Source organism: Chlamydotis macqueenii, chromosome Z, assembly GCF_036417535.1.
Source record: "Chlamydotis macqueenii isolate bChlMac1 chromosome Z, bChlMac1.mat, whole genome shotgun sequence".
NCBI lineage: Eukaryota > Metazoa > Chordata > Aves > Otidiformes > Otididae > Chlamydotis > Chlamydotis macqueenii.
The window spans coordinates 44175354-44194168 of NC_141593.1; the positions used below are offsets into that span (position 1 = coordinate 44175354).

Below are 18815 nucleotides of genomic sequence, written 5' to 3' on the forward strand. Positions count from 1 at the left end.
TTTGCAAAATTGATCCTGGTGATTTTTTCCTTCCTATTTATTTTTAATTGACTTATGTATTATTTATTTCCCCATCACTTGCGTTACTCTAGCCACATCAGCCACATCAGCCAATTACTTTCTGGACTAATCTGAGGTGATACTGCTAATCCTGGGCTGCCAAATTCCCTAACCCAAAACTTCAGACTCCATGAATCAGTTTACATGGGCAGTACTGATTCTGGTTGTATGTGGCCAATGTTCACCCGTATGTAAGTTTATGTGAAGAATGTGTGACAGAACTGCTCCTGACTGTATCTGGTTATATATTACATGATTAGATGGCTATATGGTGAGGGAGAGTATGCACCACTAGACTGCTGCTGAGAGCTATGACTCCTAGCTTCAACTTCGTCAGGTGGCGTACGCTGGCTGCTCTTCAGTCTTGAGGCTGCTATTCTGTCTCCTCTTGAAATACAGAGCTGCGTAGTTAAAAGTTATGTCTGACCAGTGTGCTCGTGGTGGCAGAGGGGCTGCAATGAATTAGAAGACACGTGCCAGGATCACACATGAGCATCACCATTTCATGACTCACTGCTCTTCTTTTCTGCTTTTTGCTAGTGTTTGGAATTTTTTTGTTGTTGGTGGTGTTTTTTTTTTTTTTTTTGGTTTCGCTTTGAATACACTCCATCCATGGCTGGGAAGAGGCCAGGCTGCCTCTAGCAGCTTTTAATATAGTTGAAATAATTTTCATTCTCAGAAGCTGACTCCAAGTCTTCAGGTTACTAATACAAAATGCTCTTTGAAATGCTAGTTAGAGGCAATGAAAAGCTTGACTGGACTCGAGGACCTAATATGACCCTTCAGAATTGTAGAATATTGGAGTACATTTTTTTTTTTTTTAAAAAAAGCAAAGAAATGAGTAGGTTATAAAAAATACAGGGCATCTTAAGTCTTCACTAAATTCATAACCATAATAAAAGAAAGTCTTGATTGGTGCCTGAGACTTTTGGTAATATATACCTAAAATGGTCCTTAGTATCTCAAGACTAGGAGTCAGGAAACCTGTGTTATACTTTCTCTGAGGTATTTTTTGACTTTGGTAAGTGACTTCTTACCACTGTGTTTCTGTTTGCTTTCTTCCATTTGCTTGTCATAGATATTAATGACACTAAAACTGTCCAGTAGAGATCTCTCAATATGTGTTTTCACAGCATAGCACCACAGAGCTTTATTTGCAGTTCTACATGCTCTGGTAATAATGATGCTAGTATTGTAATACACTGCTAACTTGCAGATCTGGTTTCCAAATAATTCAACTTTTAACAGTTAGCTTTTTGAAATCTCAAAAAGCAAATCGAATACGAAGTGTTCAGTATTATTCTACTAGAACATCAGTGATGTGTTTATGCCATATTCTGAGGTTGAAAAGTTCTGAATTGTGCTTGTTTGAGCTGTAACATAGAAACAGAAGTTTTCATTATTTCTGTAAATGTCAGCTTCCTCTGAATTCTGCTAAGTTGTTAAACTGAACAACATGTTGCAAATCCTATAGCCTAATTGTATAGAAGTTCCATTTTATTGGGAAGGTCAATGCTTTTTGATTATGTTACTCTTGCATTGTGAAGGAAGAATGCATCAGAAATTTACTGTTTCTTGCTCAACTCTTCTAATCTTTACAGTCTTTCCTAGTCTGGATTTAGGTCTTTCAGAATGGCTGCAAAACAAAAAAAAAATTAACAAAAATAATGAAGTCTTTCCATTCTGTTAATGACTGTTGCTCATCTCTGAATCCCATCTACTGTTGTATTTTTCCTTGAGAAAAACTGACAATAGCTATGGTGTTTTGTATGTAGGTGTACATTTGTTTTATTTAGTGGCAAGTAATTTGGAGGTTAATTATTGTATATCACATTACATATATATCTAACTATTTATTTACTTTTTTGACCACTAGTGCATGTTGAACACAAGACTTTCACTGAGTTATATACAGTTACATATTCATCTTTCCATCTTTTCCTAGGTTTCAGTCAGTTTAAGAAATGTGTGTAGTTCACTGTTCTTGTATTAGCTTGTACTTCTCCATATTAGATTTTATTTGCAGTTGTGAAAATCTTGACAGTTTTAGATGCATGCTGTTAATAATAAATGTTATTCCTTCTAAGTATTTTTTCAGTAGTCACAGTTTTCCTTCTTACATTCAAGGCTTTTTATGCTCAAAGAGTTACAAAAGTACTTGTAAAATGTCAAGTTCATAGAAAATATTATCTAGCATTGCATATGATATACACAAATATGCAGAAGTGTTTTGTTGTTTATTATTAAAAACTTACTGTGGGAATATATGTCTCCAGCAGCAACGTGTTGCCAAGTAAAGGTAAGTTGCTTCGACACAAACTGAAAGGGACTGGGTAGTAAAACACTTGTTTGGAATCTGCTTATTTTGATATAGGACAGAGAAGAAAAAGTGTAAAATGTTTCTGAGCTTGTACTGTTTCAGTATCACGAAACCTGATTCTACACAATTTATCTGCTGAGTAACTATACTGGGACAGACCAGGTAACTATTTTATTAGACATCTTTTCCTTATTGTTTAAGAGACAAGGGACAACATTTAGCAATGCAAGGAGCATTACGAACCAAGCCTTCAGTTGTGTTTGTGCCTACCTCTTCCTGAGGGACTCTGAGTTGATGGGATTGCTGCTAATGTAATATAGACCTAGAAGTCTGCCTGAAATATAGAAGCCTCTTGGCTACACTGGGGACCTGGCCCAACATTTTCTATGCAGTCAATTTTTTTTTTTTTAAAGACAATTTTAACAAGTGCTTCATTAGTGTATAAGGAAAAAAAAAAGAGAAAGAAAGAAAAGAAACTTTAAAGAATTTCTAGTAAAAAGTAAATGAGATTTGTAGGCTTGCTATGTTCTCTTCTGTGGGTCGGTACCAAAGATCATGTGCCTGGGTGGTTTTACTGGAGGGCTGCAATGTATCCAGTGCCTGTGCCAGTTCTCTGTAAATTCCACATCAGGGGAATTCTTCCTCAGAGAATCATAGAATAGTTAGGGTTGGAAGGACCTTTAAAGGTCATCTAGTCCAATCTCCCTGCAAGGAGCAGGGACATCTTCAACTAGATCAGGTTGTTAAATAAGTCTTGAAAGCCCAGCTTCATCACAAGATTTCATAAGTAATTATATGAATAATTATTTGGTTATACTTTTATTTGCAGCCACTTAGTAAGAACAATAATAATTTAATACCTTAAATTACTTGGACACACACAGGTTACTCGGACACAGGCTGGATGAATAGAGCAAAATAGCAATGAAGCACTAAAAACTGAAAGAAGTCATAGCCTCATGCTCTTAATTGCACCAACAAGTTCCTAGAAAGTAGACAAATGTCTATTTGTGCAAAAAAACCCTGTGCATACAACATGTGTGCCATTCCTCAGCTTTCTTGTCCAGGTCAGAAAAAGATGTCTCCCATGTTTGAGTATTTTATTTGTATTAGCTATGTTTCCCGTTTTCGCATGTTTGTATCAGAGCAAGACATAAAGCCTCCTAGAAATAGTTATTATATAAAAACAAAAGAATGCTTTGGGAAGAGATTAACTCAAAATTTTTCCTGTTAGCTTTGTCACCACCTCAAATAAAGTATATAAAAAACCCCACATGTATCTAACAGCACTACGAGAAAGGAAAGAATCTTGCTATAATCCTAGGAAGCCACAAAGCTGTGAACTGTCATGTTCAATTGTTGACAATGTTCTCAATTGTAGGTTTCTGTACTATCAGTGTCATGCACATGCAGTCTGTGGCATTAAAAGAAAAATAATTTTGATGACAGACATTTTGCAACAGTTTATGCAATTAGATAAGGTCTAATTCCAGATCAGATATGTCACAGGGTGCAAAACAGACTTATCACCATTGTGATTTTCCTGAATTTGGGGATTTTCGTTATGAAACTCCTGCTTCAAGAACAGATAAATCCAGTTCCAAGTTGCAGAGTTCTCCTGCTTGGTAGCCAGTTAGTGGTATTTGTCAAACTATGCTGGTGTCCAGCTCCACAGTAGGCAAGAATCTTGTGCGTTTTAGTGGAGTTGCTCTGTGCCAAGGCAAGAAAAAGTTGTACCATTTCTGTTTGTAAAGCAAAAGAACATGGAGGTGTTTATTGCTGGTATTGTAGGAGGCAGCTCACAGATCACAAACCTTCTTACCTTCACTGCTGAAGTCAGAATGTCTTTTTCCTCTTAATATTCTGCCTTCCACTTACACTTATAAGCTGACATGCTGTGAAAGTCTTGTTTCCACGTTTATCAGCCTATATGTCTTCAATCTGGTGTAGAAAGCTGTTGTTATTGCCCAGCACCAATACGGTGAAAAAAATATGGTGAAAAAATTTCATCACCAGTCATCAAAATGGTGCTACTGTAATAGGTTAGAGCCATAGAACCACAATCATAGTTTCACTTGAATATTTTTCTTACATTATCTTTATTATTTATTTCACTTCTGTGAATATTATGCTGTTACTTGGTTCTCTTCTACTGATATCTCTTCAAATATCCTTGATATCTTTTTTCCTTTTAAGTGAATGGTTACTATTTTATTAATGTAAAACAAAACCATCAACCACTGTGTTTTAACTCTTTGTTTTTGCTGTAAACTTTGTTTATAATATCCTTTTTGTGTTGCTACAGAATAAAATTTCCTTCTCTTTTGGATGTTTTCCCCTTGCCTGACTTTGGCAAATAGTGAATTACTCTGAGTTTCAGAATGAGCTTGAAGGAACATACTCAGTTTTTAAAATCAGAAGAGTAAATTTAAATGCTAAAGTCTATCAACATGACAAAACAGAATTGTTGTATATGTTTAAATCATAACTCAGACAGCACCATTTGAATAGTATCTCTGCAATTGCTGTTGCATCTTGGAGCAGAAATGAAAAAAAAAATGACTTTGCACATAAGTCATCTATTGGCTTGGAACAACTCCTCTACTTACATTGAAACACATGATCCACATTTTTAGAGCTTTTAACTGTGTGAAGATAGTCCTGCTCTTACTGCTATGTGATTCTTCAACCACCTGTCAATAATCAATATCTGATATTTTTGTAAGCATTGCACATGCAGCCAGCTTTCTCATTCTTTGCAGACCTAATTAAAGGTTTATGTACATAAAAACCTGCTCTAATAAAAACCAAAGTCCCTTTCTATGAACTTTTTATGCTTAGATTATCATAGCTGTAATTACTCTATTGGACTTTAAACGTTAGATGTTTCAATGGTAGTGATGCAAAGATGAAATGGGATAATATTAAACTTTCAAACAAACAATTTCGCATCAGAATAACAGTGTCTGTCTGTGGATTAAATCTGCAAAAGATTTAGGATTTTAGAATTGTAAAATCAGAATAATGCCATTTGGATGAAGACTTGCTTTATTTGCTTTATATTACATTTATTGGAATTTGCTTATCATGTTACCAGCAAATGAAGTGCTGTTTGCAGTCATGCATTTTTATGCTTCAGAGGGTTTTGTCACAAAATATGTGAATGAGTACCCTGTTACTAATGAGTGGGGTTGACTATTAAATATCTTTGCCTTCTCAAGTTTAAGAGTCCAGTTTGGAAGTCCGAGGGTGGACTGGACTATAAATATACCAGTACAGAATTGTAGAATCATAGAATGATTAGAGTTGGAAGGGACCTTCAAAGGTCATCTAGTCCAACCCTCCTGCCAGGACCAGGGACATCCCCGACCACATCAGGTTGCTCAGAGCCTCATCCAGCCTGGCCTTGAAAGTTTCCAGGGAAGGGGCATCCACCATCTCTTTGGGCAACCTGTTCCAGTGCTCTACAACTCGCATTGTAAAAATTTTTTTCCTAATATCTAATCTAAATCTACCTCCCTCTATTTTAAAACCATTACCCTGTGTCCTATCACAACAGGCCCTACTGAACAGTCTCTCCCCACCTTTCTTGTAGGCCTCCTTGACGTACTGGAAGACCACTATAAGGTCTCCCCGGAGCCTCCTCTTCTCCAGGCTGAACAGCCCCAACTCTCTCAGCCTGTCCTCATAAGAGAGGTGCTCCAGCCCTATTATCATCTTCATGGCCCTCCTCTGGACCTTCTCCAACTGGTCCATGTCCTTCTTGTGTTGGGGGCTCCAGAGCTGTATGCAGTACTCCTGGTGGGGTCTCACCAGAGCAGAGTAGAGGGGGAGAATCACCTCCCTCGACCTGCTGGCTATGCTGTCCTGGGCTGCAAGGACGCATTGCGGGCTCATGTTGAGCTTCTCGTCCACCGGCACTCCCAAGTTCTTCTCCTCAGGGCTGCTCTCAATCCGTTCTCCGCCCAGCCTGTATTTGTGCCTGGGATTGCCACAACCCAGGTGCAGGACCTTGTAGTTGGCCTGGTTGAACTTCATGAGGTTGGCACGGGCCCACCTCTCCAGCCTGTCAAGGTCCCCTGAATAGCATCCCTCTCTTCCAGCTTGTTGACGGCACCACACAGCTTGAAGAAGATATCTTCATGAAAGATATCTTCTGCCTCTAAAGGTGCTTGTACACTGCTTCTTTAATTGTTACTTTTCTCTAGGAATGTCAATGAGATTATAGAAGAGGTTGCAGTTCCAGTTTTGTGAAAGAAAAGTTGGGGATTTGGTTTAAATACATGAGATACCTGTGGGCAACAGTGCAGTTTGCACCTAGGGTGCTCCTTTGTGATATATACTGTACGGCTTTCAGCAAGCTAATGAGATGATGAGTGCCAATCTATGCGTTTTGGGAGACAACATATGTGATTCTCTGGTCCTACTAATGTGGTACAAAACTTCCTTGAATTCATTGAGTCTGAAATTTCTGGGGAAAAGCATTTTTGTAATGCATTGATAGATATTTCTCTGTTAATCCTTTGTATTTATTGTCATACATTGACTTTAATGGGATGCTGTTTCTGTGGCAGAATATTTGCAATGTAATTGAAAAATACAGTATTTTTGTTGTAAGGCTTGACGTGACTTTACACTTTTTCATTTGCTGGTGCTAAGCAGAAGGCAAGTCATGATAAACTTGCATGCAACCTTATCAGTAAATCCCTTTCATGGCATTACGCAGAACAGGAATAAAACCACATCCATTAATCAAATAACTTGTTCAGCCCAAAACATAGTGTCCTTTGCTTTCAATTGAAGGTTTAATTATCAGAAGGAAAGAGAAGCAGTGGAGTTCTACAATATTATCTGGATTACTTCTATGAACGAAATTATTAAGATAATGCATTTGCAAAATGAGGCAGTTTGTAAAATAAAAATGACAACAGTGATTAAACATAAGGACCACAATAAGTGGGTCCAAGTAGCTAGACTATCAAATACAGCTATTTTTTAAAATGGAACTTATATAAAGCCTATATGCTGATCAATCCAAAGTCATGTAATAGAGGAAAATTACAAAAATCAATATGAAGCAAAAATAAATTATAACATAAAAATGATAAGCCATGCTTGTTGGAAAATGAAATGTTATAAAAGGTACAAAAATCCATCAGTCCTTCAATAAGAAATAAAATACACAGTGTTTTCTTTAGAAAATATAACTGCCATAATTTCCAATGTGTTGTATATTACAGGTATTTGTTAGTAACATATCAGAGACAGATTAAATAAAAACTCCATTAGGTTTAAACATGCTATAGAAAATGAATAGATTTTGTTAAATATTACCCTAAAAGAACAAGTACTGAGGGCTTGCAGCTTACACGATACAATTATGGCTTCATATATTTCGTGGTATGCTGAGCCCAACTTCACATCAAGACAGTCCATGACCTTATATATTTTTGGTATATTTTTACGAGAGTACAAACTCCTGAAAAATGTAGGTTTTAATCTAATTAGGTATTAAAATGATCTATTTTCAACACTATATGAAAAATGTCAGAAGCAGCTCTGTTTATTAAAAAAACATACTGCTTTATTAAAATTACTTTTTATATTTAATGTAATAAAGCACTTTCAAGAAAACATGTAAAACTAGTTACTGCTGTTGAAGAACTATCATTTTACCACCTAGTGTTAATGTTACGAAGTTGTTTCAGCATGACAGGTGACTGCACGTGAAAGCAAAGTGTTTAGGAACCTGGGTGAACAGCGATGTTTATTTTAAAATAACCTGCCACTTGATGCTTACACACTGTGACTTTTCTTCTTTGGGGATGGTTTGAGAACATTTTGGGTGACATTTAAGCAGCCTGTGAGACATAGTTTTAATTCTGTGCCTGCTAAATTCCTTTTGAGGAGAGTTTTTTGAAAGAAACATATCAGCAGTTTTAACGATTTTTTTTTTAAGTGCAGAGAACTTGAAATATTTGCTTGGGATTTGGAATTGCCACTGGAAGCCACAAAGTAAATGCAGCATAAAGCTGGTGCCAATTATTTTCTCTGTTCTCTCATTTCTACAATCTAGAAGAGTCAGTCCACTTTCCTCTTCAAAGGGATGTTATGTTTTGTTGGAAAAAAAGATTAGTATCTGGAAAAATTATTTACAGTATAGGAGTGAGTGTTCATTGCTAGCAGTCAGTCTTCAAAATGACAAAATGGTTTGAAAGTGAGAACTGTGAGAATAAAATGTGTGCTTGTCTGTTCTGAATCAGGAGCAAGACATTTCCATGGTAATGCCTCACCAATGCAGTTTCAATGGAGTGGTGAGCAGATTTTGAAATTATATCTTTGACTTGAGAAACTCTGAACCTCTATTATATTTCTGAAAGGTAAACTTAATTGTGTAGTCATTTGTAATACAATAACTTCAGTAAATCTCACTGAAAAGATTTCTCCAAATTTTAACGTCTGGCAGCAATATGAGGTTAAATCTAGAAAAAACAAACCAAAAACCTCATGCTCCACAAACAAAAAAAAACCACAGCCAAAAAATCCCAAACTAACTGCCTCTGATACAGCACCAAGTTGTGAATGTAGGCAATTTACATGGCAAGGGTTAAATGAAGAAGAAAGTCTGGCAGTATTGCAGTAAGAAGGATTATGGTCATAAAATATAAAAAAATCGGAGTTGATTCCTAATAAATAAAAATAAAAAAATAATTCTCAAGGATCAAGAATATATTTTATTTGTTTCTTTTTTTTTTTTGTAATTTATGCTGTTGCTTGCTTTTTACTCACTTTGGAAGTGGAAAGCATATTAGATTTGGGGATTTTTGGTTCCTACTTATTTTCTACATTCTAAGAAACCTTCAGGCAAAGACCAATGACATTTTTTTACTACTTTGTCTTCTGTATCAGGATCTATAGAGCTAGATTGTGATTGTGACATATCATTAGAAGCTCAAAGACATAATTTCCATTCTAAAGTTCTTTTTTTTTGATTAATGTTGATACTCCTTTGACGTTCACTTTAGCTAGATGTATTGTTTTATGAACACCGGTGGTGTGAATAATTGATTCAGTACACAGAGAGCTTTATTTAACATATTTATTTCTTTAACAGGTGTATTTTACGTTTGTAGTTAACTTTCATTGCACTAAAAGTTTATTACTTAAAAATGTAATTCCTTTGAAAAATATTCAAATAAAAAGCTCCAGTGCACCTTATTATATATTTAGTTTGCAGTATCGAAGATATATTTTTAAAGATCTTTGAAAAGTATTGGGTCAAATTTTCTGTTGGCTTAAATTGACAGTTTTGTTTTCTAAGAGTCTTATAGCAATTTACTCTCAGTGCGTAACTGAGTTATAGCAAAGTAAATCTATGTATTTTTGATGTGAGTTATAAAATATCTGGTTTTGAGAATGGTAATCTGTCATCTGTTAATTATGAAAACTGTGGTTTGTCACTTTAGACTTTAGTTTGTATGTAACCTAGGAAGGAACGAAGCAGTTGTCTTGTTCCAGCCTTGGTGTCATCTGAAACTGCATTTTTTTTTAGAATGAAAAGTTCATTCAATACTATGACAGTGTTAGAAAGGTGATTAATAGTTTGGGAGCTGGTTATTTCTGAAATCCTTTTTCCTATAAAATGATGACTAAGAGATAAGATTGGCAAAAAGTTGAGTAAAAAATAATGCAATTCTTATTTTTCTAAGTGCTTTGATAGGAGTAAAAATGTTCAATTAGTGAAATGTCTTCTTGTATTTGCAAAGTGTAACTAAAATAAAGTATCACTTCTTTCTAGCTAAGTAACCTGAAACAAGTCACAGTTGTGGACGTGTCAGCAAACAAGTTCCATTCTATTCCAATTTGTGTACTCCGGATGTCTAATTTGCAGTGGTTGGATATTAGCAGCAACAACCTGACAGATCTCCCAGAAGACATAGACAGGTAGTTTATGTTTTAGTTCATTGACAGACTTGTGAACAATAAAGCAAATCTAGAAAGCAGCAAGCTTCCAAGGGACACCATTAATGAAAATTCATATGAAAAAAAAACACATTTGGAAATGCATCAGATAGTTTTGCATGTAAACTTTGCCATTATTATCATCAATGGACTAGGTCCGAGAACAGAAACTACATTTTCTAGCTCACTGATGGCAAATTGCACAATCAGTGCCTCTGCTGTTCAGTTAACATTTTTTTTTTTCTGCATTCATGATAATTCATCATTATATCCAGGTATTGTTATTTGGGAAGTTCGTGGGATGTACTAAGTCCTAGTTCCAGTAGAGGGGATTCACCATATGGAGGTGGCAGCAGTATCTCACTGGAGGGTGGATAGAGTGGAGGGAAGCGTATTTAAGTTACTGAAAGAATCTGATAAACTTTAGCAGTAAAGCAGAAAAATATTGGTAAGATTAAAAAAAACACTAACAATGTTCCCTTCGTACTCTGAAGTATATATGCATGTGCACACCTATACTCCCTCTCTCAATGTAGAGACCTACTGGAATTAGTTTTAAAAAAATCATGCTGATCCCTTCAATGGGAGTTACTAGTCTGAGAAAACACTTTTCTTATCCCTAGGCCTATTTGTTTCCTCTGAGGTCCTCTTGTAACTTGGTTTACAAAACTTTACATAGCCATAAGTAAACTAAAACACAGATTAGCTAAAGTTAATTTTAAAAAGTATGGATAGTTTATTGATCTGGGAATAGAGGACCCTGAGGCAGAAGAAACTTTACAGGAAGTTCATTGAGCTTTAACTTTCACAAGACCTTTGTTGCTGGGCAAAAATAGTTTTCTGGGACATTGTGTAATCACAGATATGTCTAACAGCAGGGCCAAAGTCTTAATTTCTATTAGTAATTTACATGCGCTAGCCACAACAGTATAAACTTGCTGTTTTTTTTTTTCCAGGGGATCTGAGCAGAGCTTTGATTAACTTCAAAGAGCTTCTGAGATGATATTTTTATTTTATGGAAGTATATTCGCACAACTTAAGGGCCATTTTTTACCTGTAACCTATATATATTTCTCTGTCTCCAAAATATTCCTTTTCTACATTTCATCTTCTCCATTTTGTACCGTGTTGCCAGCCTTGAAGCTAAAGCATTGTAATCAGACACCACAAAATAAGATTTTGTCTGTTTGACTTTGGGTTTTGAATTTTGAGATCTCCTGGGCTCACGTGCATTCTAGACTAGAAAATGTCAGGATATCCACCCACTGCGCTCCCCCAGTATACTGATACTGTTATTCAGACTAATGATTTCAATGCCTGCAGCCTCGAAGAACCTCAGTGAACTACCATGAAGTCTGTGATTAAAAAAGATGACTTGGCAGTAAACTGAAGCCTTACTTAATATCTTTTTCTGAATTCAAACCAACCATGTGGGCCTGACAAGCAATTGCCTGCAACAGTGTTTTAGGAATGGACCCTTCCGGTCAAATGAGACAAACTTGGCTGTACTTTTTGTCTTCTACCTACTACAAGGAATAAATACTCAGCCACCAATTACTGTTGTATTAGGAAAAGCTAGGGGAAATAAAGCAAGAGAAATCCAATGCCTTCCTCCACAAAACATTGTCATTAAATTGATTTCAATGGGACAACTTGCAAGAGCCGTATGACCAGGAGCTGGTCTTTCTCTTGCTCCCCACAGTACTAATTACTAGTGAAAAACAATAGATGGAAATATACTGCCTAGCACAAACATATCTAATTCATAGAAGCATATGGGAAAGGTGTGAGCTGGTGACCCATATTTTTCCTTAGTTCCGCAATACACATGGTGGGGCTTTGTATCGTATTCTGTCAACATCTCCTGTATAAAAGCACAGTAATTTTTGTAACCTTTTATCTTTGGCATGCTTCTGAGTGCTTGTCAGAGGTATGCTATTAATATCTATAATGTTGAACCATGACTGGAAATTTCCATTAAAGTTGATGTCAATTTGTTAAGGTGTGGTATGAGTAATTTTTGAGAAGCCAAATATGGTGCATGTAATTGTTCTTCTTTTACACAAGATTAAGTCTGTACTGCTGTTTTTGGATAGATGCTCCTGGTTGAAATAAATATTTTAAGTTATCTTTATCTTTTACGTTTTTATAGGTTAGATCAACTGCAGACGCTTCTCCTACAGAAAAACAAGTTGACTTATCTTCCACGAGCTCTGGTCAATATGCCAAAGCTCAGTTTGCTAGTTGTCAGTGGTGATGACTTGGTTGAGGTACCCACAGCAGTCTGTGAGTCAACCACAGGTTTAAAGTAAGTAAAAGTGAAAGGAGTGAGTTCTTAAGAAGTAAAGGTAGATGCACCCAGGAGAAATACTTCTCCAGGCATCAGTTTCTACCATACCTGTTGGTCAATTCTGATGCATTTTATATCAGAGCTCTTAAGGAGCCACTCTAGAGACTGGAAATTGCAGAGGAGCCAGAGTGTTCTCGTTTTCATCTATCAGTTCCCCACATTGTGCATCTGTATGCACAAACTGCTATTCCTCTGTAGATTTGGTCATAGCAGCTCTAATTCCAGAGTTGCAAAGCCGTGCCCCAGAGTGGGACCAGTAGTCTGGCAGTTAGATGTTACCTCACTGCTGTCACAAGTATGCTGCTCTGAGTGGGAGGCATGACTAGTTACAAGGCTAAATAGTGTCACATGAGTTTACTAGTTCATATATTCTTTGGTGTGAAACAGCACCTTATTGCTGCACGCAGGATAAAACTAAAAGGCCTTTTAGTCTGCAATTACAATGATCTTGCATTTCTGCAGGCAATGTTCAGGTCTTTGATTATGAAACCACTTGAGACTCCATACTGGGTCCGGCTGGGATGGAGTTAACTTTCCCAATTAGCAGCCCTTATAGTGCTGGGCTTTCTGTTTGTAGCTAGAATGGTGCAGATACCACACCAAGGTTTTTTACTACTGTTGAGCAGTGCTCTCACAGCATCAAGGCTGTCTCTCCAACCCTCCCTCACAAAGGCGAGTAGGCTGTGCATGAGCAAGAGGTTGGGAGGGGACACAGCCGGGACAGTGGACTCAAACTGATCAAAGGGATATTCCAGACCATATGATGTCATGCTCAAGCTAAAAGAAAGGAGAAGTGGGTCATTTGTTATCAAGATGTTTGCCTCCCAAAGCAACCGCTATATGTGCTGAGTCCCTGCTTCCCACAGAGTGGCCTGGCATCACCTCTTGATAAGGAGTAGAGAATATTTTTGTTACTTTGCTTTGCTTCTGCACATGGCTTGCACTTTTCTTCATTAAGCTGTCTTTATCTCAGCCTATGAGTTTTTCATCTTATGTCCTCCCCCTGTCCTGCTGAAGAGGGGGCGTGAGAAAGCTGCTTGGTGGGCACCTGGCAAGCCAAAGTCAACCGACCACAGACTCATAGCAATTCATGAGATTTTTAAAAGCTGTATGATTTGTTGGAACATTTGTTCTTTTAAAAGCAAGAATTTTTTTTTTTTTTTGTTCTTGGAGTGATAATATCATCAGAGATTTTCAGAATACTGTGCACTTAATTTGCACATTATGCAAGTTGTTTATGTAACCATCTAATTTTTCACCTGCAATGTGTAGCCTTAGGAAATTTGCAAATATGACATAATGCATGCCCAGTCATGCATTGTAAAAGAGAACTAAAAAATGGAGAAACATATTGTCAGCAAAGTGATACTGGCAAAATTCCAGATAGCTAGGCAACGTTGTTAGGATGAAGTTCATACTGTTCATTAACAAATGTGAAATTGCAGTGCAGTCTGTCAGAATTTCCATAATAAAGAAATATACCTGTTATAGCAAAGAATGATTTATGTAGATAGACAAAAAGAAAGAGATAAATCTGATAATTTTTATATGGAAAGTGGAGTATAGAGAGGGTGCCATTTGAAATCTTTGTTTCTAATAATAGATGTATGCTAACAATGCTATAATGCAAAAAATGAGCAAATGTTCTTTACATTTCCCCTTCTGACTGTAGTAACAACTTCTAAAATGTCATTCATGTTGGGCAGTCATTTTCGGAAGCCTGTTGCCTATATCCTTGTGTTAATCTCTCTCTAGATTCGTAAGTCTCAAGGACAGCCCAGTTGAAACTATTGTATGTGAAGACACTGAAGAAATTGTAGAAAGTGAGCGTGAAAGGGAGCAATTTGAGAAAGAGTTTATGAAAGCATACATTGAAGACCTAAAGGAAAGGGGTAAGTGTTAATTTGCAGTAAACTTCCTGCTATCTTGAATGTAAATGCGGACATATATTGGAAATATTAATTTTTAATAGTACAAACAATATACGCTTAAACTATACTTGTCTGTTATGGTATAATATAAAGACTAAAAGTGAAAATGTTGAATGTGTTTTTTAAAAGTTTAGACCCTAACTAAAACACTTGATCTTGAACAAATGTATACAAAATTAATAGTGTGTTTGTACATAGATAAATTCTTAATTGAATGATAGTGTATGCAATAATTATCCTAATTTTCCAGATTTACTTACCTCTCTTGGGATTAGCATTAGTGATTTTTAATTCCTGCAGAAGTGCTTCTCCTCCTCAAAAAGAAATACAGTATATATTTGAAATATTTTTTATAATGATAGAACATTCTTTAACAGTGTATCTGTATCAATGTACTAATTGTCCAACCACTGTAAAACTGTTGTGGTAAAATCACTGGTTTTGTTTTGATTGCACAGTATCTGAACATTGGCATATGATTTTATTTTGCTGTCTTATATTTACCGTAATTAAGCAACTGTCAATCTCTTGAGTCTTGTTTAGTGAAGTGTGTTAGGAAACAGAGGGAAAATTTACTGTGAGCCAAAATACCCTACAAGGTCTATTTAAATCTCTTTGAGAGTTTGTGTGTAGAAACAATTTTTTTTTTTTGTGGAATGAATCTTAAGATATTTTTACATTCCTTGCATTTCATGTAAGTGGTCTGTATAGTGATCCTACAAGATCTGGTGCGAAAGAAATGTAAAGAGAGGCCATAGGATGTGGCTGCAGAATACTTTCCATGTTCTGATACTGGACTCTTTGTTCCTTAATGTTTGAAAGATGCATGCTTGAGTATTCGAGCCAGCTGCTCCTAATGTCTGCTACAAAATTGCCAGATTCTGATAATGGTAGTGACAGTGTTTAAAATGGAGGGAAGATGGAACAAAAACTGAGATCATAATTTGTCTTTAGAGATACTAATGAAATATGTAGTGATGGAGTTGTATTTATATAGTTGTGAAATGTGCAGTCTGAGGTAATGACTGAAAGCTGCCTGAAGTCTGCATTTGGCCCTGTCAAGCACAGGCCAGCTTTATACTCCTTTGGGGCTAAGCAGCTCAGCGATACATTTTTCTGCCTTCCTAGACAAAACTTAGCTCTATGCTTTTTATGATGACGTTGGATCATGAATCACTCTTGGATTTCCTGCTTCTGTACTCTTGTGCTATAGATTATGCCAATACCTGCTTTGAAAGGCAGACTGGAGAAGGAATAGCTTCTGTGTAATACGAGCTAGCAGAATTTCTGAAAGATAGCACAGAGATCACTTGTAGAGTACCTTTGAAATAAACCCAAACCTAGCTGTTTCTGGCTCAGGGCTCCATTTATTTGTGCCGGATTACATAGGTGAAGTCTGAGATGTATTTCTTTTTTCTCTTTTCACAGATTCTGCCCCTTCCTACACTACGAAAGTATTACTCAGTCTTCAGCTCTGAAGATCATAAATGTCTAAATCACTAGCGAATATCAGAATAACTCTTATTTTTCTCTGCCTACATAGAAAACACTGAAAACCACAGATGGGCAAAAGCACTTCAAAATCATAATGAATTTTTAATTTGTAACTGTAGTTGCTTCCACTGACTAGAGATACAACAAAGAGCAGTAGAGTCTTCACAAGACACTGTTTCACCTTTTAAATCAGCATATCTATAGTCAAGTCCACAACAACAGCTACTAATTTACATATAGACCTGCTGAAAGTAATTATTCACTGTAATAAAGTGTACACAGGCATAAGATGCCTTCAGGATGAAGACAACGCATGTTGTAGTTGGAATAGTGGAACATAAATCATCATCTTAAAAAGTGATTTGTTTATATAAGAGAGGAAGGATTAACTTAGAAAATGAATGTGATCTGTTGTGTTCTTAAGATCAAATAACACATTTAGTTCTTTACAATATTTAAAGTGTGAACACGTATATAATTTTTTGCTTTTACTTTCTGTTCTTCAGGGAAATTATCCTCCTTGGGATTTTAAGTTTAGGTAAATTTCAACAAGTTTATATATAGAAACTGTGGCAATTCTGCTGCTTTTTTCAAGCATATTATAAGCTTTTACCTGGTTGCAAATTCAAGTACCAACATGACTGAAACTTCTGTGCTAAGCAGTTTTATAATACAGCAGTGTACTAAATAAGATTTTAAAGACTAGGCAGTGTGAACAAATGCTATCAGCCAAGTGATGATAAAGGTCTTCTGCTAATGGTTTCAGATTTTCGTGGACATTTATTGGAATTTTCCAAGTCATGTAAGAATGAGTTTGCTGGATAAGAAGTTATATTGCTTGCTATTTAATAATCTGTTTATGTGTAATTATGTAAGTGTATATACTGTAGAATTTCAGAAATATAGTTTTACATATATTTTTTTTTGTTTAATAAATCAATACTTTTTGATCTAAAATGACTGGAGACTTTGAGAATTTAGACTCAAATTAGAGAATTTAAATAGTTCTAAACTTCCAAGTGCAGTTAGGGGAACTGATATTTACGTCTTGCTTTTGTATTATAGCTGAGCTATGTCCAGTTTTTTGCAGTAGAGTACCACTTAAGTCAGTCATATTTAAAAAGCAAAGAAACAAAGGATGTGTTCCTCAAGATTTCCATATTAAAAAATACTGCTTTTGATATTTTGTTTCCTTTTTAACTTTTTAGCATTCATTCTTTTGAAAGAAGAGAATTTGTAAATACTAGGTGTGTTACTTATTCCAGTCACAAACTCCTGCAGTTATATTGCTGTGCAAAATAAAACCCTCTCAAGTTGGTCTCTAGGTGTTAATGCTGGTTTTAAGCAAGTACTGAAATGAAGGGAAAGTTTCAAAAAACTCCAAGAAAACTTGAGATTGATCTGAAAGAGAATAATGGAAGATATGAAATGCTTTTTTAATTAAAAAGTTATTGAAATATGATAAAGTTGTGGCAATCAAAGTGAGCTTATAGAAATAAGGCTATCTGAAATGACTCTACTAAACTTTCTTTTAGTGACACAATAAATTTTGCTGATTAGGTATTGATATTAATGTAATAAACTTCTGTAAGACGTCTGATCTGGCATTACTTGAAATTCTCTTTCTGGACTTCTATTGTAGTCTAATATGATCCACTGAAAATCAGAGGAATGGAGATCACAACTGCTGTGTATATAGAACGGAGATGTCCATTATGCGAGTTGTAACTTTAAGAAAGACTAATGACACAAATGTAATTAACTAAAGAAAAGTTCCCAGTGCAAATTCTAGTGTCAGAATTGTTGGATATGTAAACAGAAGGTACTTGAATAGAGAAGTTGTATTAGTACTTATTTAGCATTGCTACTAATCTTATTTGAAAGATTTCTGCTGTTCACAGATAAGAGTAATGCAGACAAACTGGGAAATGTTCAGAAGAAAACCAACAGCATAGATAGAAAACATGCATTTGTAAGTTAATGGAACAGTGAACAAGTCCATTTGCTTGTCAGTGTTTATAAATTAAAAATCACATGCTAGAAACAGGATTTTTTACTGCAGCAGACAAACACAAGGCAGAAGACTAAAACCAGAATTGACAGATTTGAACTAGAAGCAACAGGCCTGTTTTCATTAAGAGTAGCCGTGTGACAATGGATAAAACACTGATAAATTCTCAGTCAATAGCAATCTTTAAGTCCAGGTTAACATTTGCTTAAAAGATTGCTGTAACAATTAAGCCATGGAAAATGCAAAGCAAATGGTATACAAGGTATACTAGTGTTCCCCAACTTGATGTTGGACCTGTGTGAATCTAATTTTCACAGAATCACAGAGTGGCTTCAGCTGGAAGGAACCTTCAAAGATCATTTGTACCAACCACTCTGCCACAGGCAGGGACTTTTTTCGCTAGATCAGGTTTTCCAAATGCCTGTCCAACTTGACCTTGAACGCTTCCCATGGTGAGGCATCCACAACTTCTCTAGGAAATCTGTTCCAGTGTCTCGCCACTCTCATCACAAATAATTTCTTAGATTCAATCTAAGTCTACCTCTTTCTATTTTAAAACCATTACCCCTTGCCCTGTCACTACAGGCCTTGCTAAAGAGTTTCTCCTTGGCTTATAAGCCCACTTTAGGTACTGGAAGGCCAGTGTAAGGTCTCCCTGGAGCCTTCTCTTCTCCAGACTGAACAACC

General features: G+C 36.1%; 1 protein-coding gene across 1 annotated transcript in view; it reads left to right on the plus strand.

Moving 5' to 3' along the window:
• The window catches only part of LRRC2 (leucine rich repeat containing 2), a 75121-nt gene extending 57404 nt beyond the window's left edge, over window positions 1–17717 (plus strand). The window contains exons 6-9 of the mRNA XM_086771260.1: window positions 10179–10324; window positions 12495–12650; window positions 14448–14584; window positions 16052–17717. Of these exons, the coding sequence (XP_086627386.1) occupies window positions 10179–10324; window positions 12495–12650; window positions 14448–14584; window positions 16052–16101 (489 nt within the window). The 3' untranslated portion in view covers window positions 16102–17717. The remainder of the gene's footprint in view (window positions 1–10178; window positions 10325–12494; window positions 12651–14447; window positions 14585–16051) is intronic.
• The last annotated feature ends 1098 nt before the right edge of the window (window positions 17718–18815 follow it).